This window comes from Oncorhynchus nerka, linkage group LG11 (genome assembly GCF_034236695.1).
Source record: "Oncorhynchus nerka isolate Pitt River linkage group LG11, Oner_Uvic_2.0, whole genome shotgun sequence".
NCBI lineage: Eukaryota > Metazoa > Chordata > Actinopteri > Salmoniformes > Salmonidae > Oncorhynchus > Oncorhynchus nerka.
The window spans coordinates 69,549,327-69,556,832 of record NC_088406.1 but is presented as its reverse complement, the minus strand read 5'-3'; the positions used below and the strand labels follow the sequence as shown (position 1 = coordinate 69,556,832).

The 7,506-nt window shown below is 43.2% G+C and overlaps 1 protein-coding gene across 1 annotated transcript; it reads left to right on the top strand.

The window, feature by feature from the left end:
- The first annotated feature begins 665 nt into the window (after positions 1–665).
- LOC115137482 (signal peptidase complex subunit 3) lies at positions 666–4,412 on the top strand. The gene is made up of 4 exons (XM_029673797.2): positions 666–887; positions 1,668–1,818; positions 3,272–3,387; positions 3,823–4,412. The coding sequence occupies exons 1-4, from the start codon at positions 745–747 to the stop codon at positions 3,953–3,955; spliced, it is 543 nt and encodes a 180-aa protein (XP_029529657.1). The 5' UTR covers positions 666–744; the 3' UTR covers positions 3,956–4,412.
- The last annotated feature ends 3,094 nt before the right edge of the window (positions 4,413–7,506 follow it).

Here is a 7,506-nt window from a genome sequence, read left to right as displayed (position 1 = left end):
TGTTGACTCTGGTACTGGGTCATATGCCAGCCCAGAGTGACACAGAAATTCCCCTCAGCAGCTGGGTCGAGACCAGATAGGATAAGTTGGAGAGAGCAGCTGTATTATAGCGCTGCCTGCCTGCCTGTGGGACAACTGGGACCCATAGTCATACAGTGTCTCAGAGTAGGAGTGGAGATCTAGGCTTAGACCCCTCCTATCCATGTATTCTTATTCATTATGATCTAAAATGCAACACTGAACCTAGATCAGCACTATCAGCACTCCTACTCTAAGACGCTTTGTGGATACAGGCCTAGGGCCATTTAGACTCTGCCAGCAGCCCTAGGGCAGGGAATACAGTGCAGCTATAGCCAGGGGCTTTCTGACTGTGACCTATGATTACGACAAAAACTTAGTTGACCTGTGGTTTGTTCCATTTTGTTGTGATGCTTCAGAAAGGTTCAAAAATATGTGTTGAGTATTTCTTCTCTTGAGGTTTAACATTATCTTGACTCATATACTTTTACTTCAAAATTATATTATCCAATCAATTGTCTACCATCATGAAATTCCAAGCTCTTACTGGTTGTGCGAACTGTAGTTCACCTCCATAATACATGGGGGCAATGTTTCACTTTAATGTTCCATCGATTACGGAAAAAACATCCAGTTCCGTATTTCTTCAAACTACACTTCCTGCTGTTGCGGGTAGAAGTGTTTCGCATCGCTGTGTATGAAACTGTAATATAATTATATTTCAAAATGAATACAGTGTTATCGAGGGCAAATTCCCTCTTTGCCTTCTCGCTCAGCGTGATGGCAGCTTTGACGTTTGGCTGTTTTATCACGACAGCGTTCAAAGACAGGAGGGTGCCGGTGGATATCCACGTCTCGAGAGTAATGCTGTGAGTGATGACTAGTTATTATTATTATTGGACTACAGTGAACATGCATTACTTTGGTTTAGATAGATCACATTTTTATTCGTATACATAGTTATAGGTTGGCTACATAGCTAGATCGGTGTATGAGTCTTTGCAATGGTGCTAACTAATTCCATCTCGAGGTGATCATTGAATCCATATGGCAATATTGACGCCAGTCAATCTAACAGACACCAGTGTATTAAACTGCCTGAGCAATGAACAACCGTTGTTTTTGTCTTTGGCTACAATGTAGCCTGCCAGCCAGACCGGATGCCAGCTGCTGCTTGCAACATTGTATCCAATAGTTGAACAGCACGTCAGCGCGGTATATTTTGTCAAACTGTAAACGAGCTGTCAGCAGATGGAATGTTTCCGACCTTACTTTTGACATTTAGCTATCATCACACCTTTGCATTAGCTTTATAATAGTGTATGTGAATGCTTCCATCCATGCAGATGAACATATCACGTTACATTTTGTAGCTACGCATCTATAGTAGCCATTGCTCAGACCTTGGAGCTGTGGTATGCCATTCCTGTAGCTGTACCAAGCCATACAGTGCAAAGTGTAGCTCTATTGCCTAAATGTACAGCCAGAAACCATAAAGTAAATGTAGCCTACTATCTATGGTGTAGCCAAGACAAAAAAAAACAGATATTTTGACAGCTTTCTGTTCCACGTGGTGAAAGGAATGTCTTGGCCTAATTCTAGGATGCAATGCACTGCACACAACTAAGTCGGCCTTTACCATTTGACAGGAAAAACGTGGATGACTTCACAGGACCCAGGGAAAGAAGTGACCTGGGGTTCATCACCTTTGACCTCTCTGCTGACATAAAGCCCATATTTGACTGGAACGTCAAGCAGCTCTTCCTCTACTTGTCTGCCGAGTACGCCACCAAGAGCAACGTAAGTGTCTTACAACGGGTGTATACATTACGTCTTGCAACGGGAACGGTTGACCATTTAAGAAATAAACGGGGAGGTACCTACCTGAATTTATCTAATAGAACTCTTGTTTTCGTTGCAAATTGTTTTCCTTTTCGACTAAACGTTTTCTGTTGCGAAATGTTTCGCAGAATCGCCGTGATGAACACAACCCAGACCTGTTCTCTTTCCTGTTGAGCTATCAATTATCATACGTTCCTCTTGGCTTGCTTTGAAGGGATGACCTTCTATAGGTAGATTACCCGATATATAGAAATGCAGAAAAATAGTCATACTTCTACACCACCAGGAGCAATGTAAGAACTGACCTCTTTCCTTTATGATGTATCAATGATCATTATCACACGTTCCTCCTCTTGGCTTGTGTAGGCTGGTTGCCACACGCTGTTGACCCATTGGTTCTTCCACAGATCACACACATTTAATTGGTGGGAACCAAGAAGGCAATATGGTTTGATGGGTGACATTTTATAAATAGTGTATCCTAAGAAGTAGCCTGGGTTGGTCTCAGGTCTGTCTGTGCTGTATAGTCCTATGTAAACTATGACTATAGGAATTGGACACACAGTCGTGAAGACAGCACGTCAACGCCTCTTCCCCCTCAGGGGGCTGAAAAGTTTTGGCATGGTTCCTCACATCCTCAAAAAGTTCTACAGCTACACCATTGAGAGCATCTTGACTGGCTACATCACCGTTTGGTATGCAATTGCTTGACAACCCACCATAAGGCGCTACATGGGTAGTGCGTACGGCCCAGTACATCACTGGAGCCGAGCTCCCTGCCATCGAGGACTTTTATACCAGGTGGTGTCAGAGGAAGGAAGACTCCCGCCACCCTGGTCATAGACTGTTCTCTCTGCTACCGCACCGCCAGCAGGCCATAAGACAGTTCATCAAATGACTACCTGGACTATTTGCATTGACACCCTTTTTTTTAAATATATTTTTTGCACTGACTCTTGCACCGCCTCTATGCACACTTACTGGACTCTACCCACACACACACACATGCATATTGACGCCACACACACATAGACACGCTGCTGCTACTCTGTTTATTATCTAACCTGATTGCCCTGTCACTTTTACCCCTACCTACATGTACATATTACCTCAACTACCTCGTATCCCTGCACATTGACTCAGTACCGGGACTCCTTGTGTATATAGTCTCGTTGTTACTATTTCCGTGTTTATTTTTAGTAAATGTGTCTTGCTTTTTAACGCTGCATTGTTGGGAAAGGGCTCGTAAAGTAAAGCATTTCACAGTGAAGTCTGTTGTATTCTGCTCATGTGACAAATACAATTAGATTAGATACAGATCTGGGATCAGGCCACCTAGGAAGGTGGAGTGCATGGTAAAATAGCTGCCAACTAGTGATATTTAACTGTGACGTGTTGCGCTTTCTTCCAGGCCCTGAACCAGGTGGTTCTGTGGGATAAGATCGTGCTGAGAGGAGAGAGCACCAAGCTCAACCTCAGAGACATGAAGTCCAAGTACTTCTTCTTCGATGACGGAAACGGTCTTCGGTAAGCGTCCTCTGTTCACCCTCTCACTTTTATTCTGCTGCCGGTAACCTAGCGATAACAAATCATGTTTTTGATATAGCATTGGTGTGGAATCTGACTTGGCGTCATTTTATTGAATCAAATCAAATAGTTTGTCACACACAGTTTACCGCGGGTATAAAAGGCACATCGACATAATCATTTTGCGACACCTTTTAAACCTGCTATAAACTCTGACAAATACAATTTCATCTGGTTTTACATAAAGAAACCAAAATTTTGTTTTGCATTTAGGCCTACATGTTGAATAGTTATGGAACACCCTTTGTATGCAGCAGAGGGCAGTATAGGACCGCTTTTGGCAACTCTCCCGCTTGTCTCGCAGTCTTTTGAAGGGAAATTCTGTAGGAATGCTCTACGATGTTTAAGGCCTTTGTGTGATGATCTCTCCACCAGGTCGAACAAAAACATCACCCTGACTCTGTCCTGGAACGTGGTGCCCAACGCTGGGATCCTGCCCCTGGTCATGGGCTCTGGCCACATGTCTGTCCCCTTCCCCGAATCATACGAGACCACCAAGAGCTACTAAACTGTTCTATTGTTTGTGTTTGTTGTGTCATCTTTTATGACTTTTAATAAAAGTGGACATTTGGGAACGGTTCAATTGTATGCCTTTTGCATTGATGCTGCCACAGGAAAAAATACTGTTTAAATGTTGCTAGCTATGAAATCCTTGTCTTTTTTTCCCCGAAATTCCTCTCAAAGCTCATTAGAGGAGAGACCTTGGATCCTCTACTTAATGCACTATGAGAGAGGTGAGGAAATAACGAGGAGTAAACAAGGATATGCCTGCTAGTAATCCTTGGTTTAAATGGTCTTTGCTGAGATGGACTTAGTAACTAGAAAGTCAGGACTCCACATGCTTCATGTAACTGTACAGTAGTACTCAGTACCTGTGTAATGAATGGCAATGTGAAATCGCTGAATAATTACGTTTTTGTTTGTTCAATGCTTTCTTTTTTTATAAAAAAATATCTGAAAGATAATTCTGTACAATTGGTTATTAGTAGAGAAGCGGAAGAGGATTGGTTTAAAAGGGTTTCTGGGTGGCGCAGCTGTCACTGCATCTTAGCGCAGGAGGTGTCACTACAGTCCCTGGTTTGAATCCAGGCTGTATCACATCCAAGCTGTGAATGGGAGTCCCATAGGGATAAGAATTTGTTCTTAACTGGCTTGCCTAGTTAAATAAAGGTAAAATACAAAAACATGCGTAATGTTTACATTTTACTGACAGGTGGCGCCATATGACCACAAACACAACCTACCACTTACCCGAAGCGTTCAGAGTAGTTGCCACATTGAGAATGATGGACATAGGCCCATAAAATAATTTTGGATGTCTTATAATTGAGTTCCACAAAACAATATATGTTCTGTTCATAATGTTTTGAAATGATGGTATATGAATATAATGGCTACAACGGCATCGTTTGAAATGTGCCTTTGTGCTCCAAATAACTGAACATAGTTCAATGTCTCTCTAAATAATGTCCATAGTTAATAGACTAGACAGATTGGCGATAGCAACATTTAATTGAAGGCCTCATATTTGAGTGGGTTTGGGTAGGTAGCGAGTGGAAAAACATCCATTGTATGACACAATAGGAACAGAAAAGCCCAAGGTTGTTGACACAGCAGCCACAGTTGAAGGGGAAATGTAATTATAGCTAGCAAGATATTTGTATTCAAGAGACTGATTTGAATCTTGGAGAATAACTTGGAAAATAACAAATTCATATGAGTTGTTCTTAGACCATATGTGATATGTTGGGGAAATTCAGCTGCGTATAGCAGAGCGCCCTGCTATTTAGACGAAGGGTGTTTAGTGGAGAGTTGTACAGGTTATTAAACCCAAAGTGACTTCCACTTTAAGACAAGGGGAAAGCTCACCAGGGTAGCAGGGTATCTCCTAAACTAAGGCCTAGGTTCAATCAGATCATGCGTTAACAAGCGATAGCTGACACCCACATTATAGCTGATGTTTAGGCAGTGTTGGAAGTGGAACTGGGTTGGAGCTGTCAAATTGGTGAGCAGCCTCTTGTGCACTGTCACGAAGCCACACCCGCCCCACTGGCGTTAGAAGTTCAGAACGAGGCTATATAGAAATAATTACGCTCAAAATGACAAGGCTGCATGGGATTTATGTTAATGCAACTGTGCAGCCAATGGATATGTCTGCTTTAGGTGTAATGCCACGAGCTGCTGGTGGATTTGACAGCCTTAAGGAACAGTTCAAACCTCCAAAACGGGAGGGTTGTGTTTCAAAAAAATTAATTGGCCACGTGTTCAAATCAAATCAAATGTATTTGTCACATACACATGGTTAGCAGGTGTTAATGCGAGTGTAGCGAAATGCTTGTGCTTCTAGTTCCGACCATGCACTAATATCTAACAAGTAATATAACCTAACAATTTCACAACAACTACCTTATACACACAAGTGTAAAGGAATGAATACGAATATGTACATAAAAATATATAAATGAGTGATGGCAGAACGGCATAGGCAAGATGAAGTAGATGGTATAGAGTACAGTATATACATATGAGATGAGTAATGAAGGGTATGAAAACATAAAGCGCATTGTTTAAAGTGGCTAGTGATACATTACATCAAGATGGCAAGATGCAGTAGATGGTATAGAGTACACTATATACATATGAGATGAGTAATGTAAGGTATGAGAACATTATATAAAGTGGCATTGTTTAAAGGGGCTAGTGATACATTTAATTACATCAAGATGGCAAGATGCAGTAGATGGTATAGCATACAGTATATACATATGAGATGAGTAATGTAGGGTAAGAAAACATTATATAATATCAAGTGACTAGTGATAAATTGATTACATAAATGTTTCCATTATTAAAGTGGCTGGAGTTGAGTCAGTATGTTGGCAGCAGCCACTCAATGTTAGTGATGGCTGTTTAACAGTCTGATGGCCTTGAGATAGAAGCTGTTTTTCAGTCTCTCGGTCCCCGCTTTGATGCACCTCGTCTTCTGGATGTTAGCGGGGTGAAAAGGCAGTGGCTTGGGTGGTTGTTGTCCTTGATGATCTTTTTGGCCTTCCTGTGACATCGGGTGGTGTAGGTGTCCTGGAGGGCAGGTAGTTTGCACCCGGTGATGCATTGTGCAGAACTCACTACCCTCTGGAGAGCCTTCCGGTTATGGGCGGAGCAGCTGCCGTACCAGGCGGTGATACAGCCCAACAGGATGCTCTCGATTGTGCATCTGTAAAAGAGTGTTTTTAGTGATAAGCCGAATTTCTTCAGCCTCCTGAGGTTGAAGAGGTGCTGCTGCGCCTTCTTCACCATGCTGTCTGTATGAGTGGACCATTTCAGTTTGTCCGTGATGTGTACGCCGAGGAACTGAAAACTGTCCACCCTCTCCACTACTGTCCCGTTAATGTAGATAGGGGGCTGCTCCCTCTGCTGTTTCCCGAAGTCCACAATCATCTCCTTTGTCTTGTTGACATTGAGTGTGAGGTTATTTTCCTGACACCACACTCCGAGGGCCCTCACCTCCTCCCTGTAGGCCGTCTCGTCGTTGTTGGTAATCAAGCCTACCACTGTAGTGTCGTCTGCAAACTTGATGATTGAGTTGGAGGCATGCATGGCCACGCAGTTATGGGTGAACAGGGAGTACAGGAGAGGGCTGAGAACGCACCCTTGTGGGGACTCAGTTTTGATGATCAACGGGCTGGAGATGTTGTTACCTACCCTCACCACCTGGGGCGGCCCGGCAGGAAGTCCAGGACCCAGCTGCACAGGGCGGGGTCAAGACCCAGGTTCTCGAGCTTAATGACGAGTTTGGAGGTTACTATGGTGTTAAATGCTGAGCTGTAATCGATGAACAGCATTCTTACATAGGTATTCCTCTTGTCCAGATGGGTTAAGGCAGTGTGCAGTGTGATGGCGATTGCGTTGTCTGTGGACTTATTGGGGCAGTAAGCAAATTGGAGTGGGTCTAGGGTGTCAGGTAGGGTGGAGGTGATATGGTGCTTAACTAGTCTCTCAAAGCACTTCATGATGATGGAAGTGAGTGCTACAGGGCGGTAGTCATTTAGCTCAGTTACC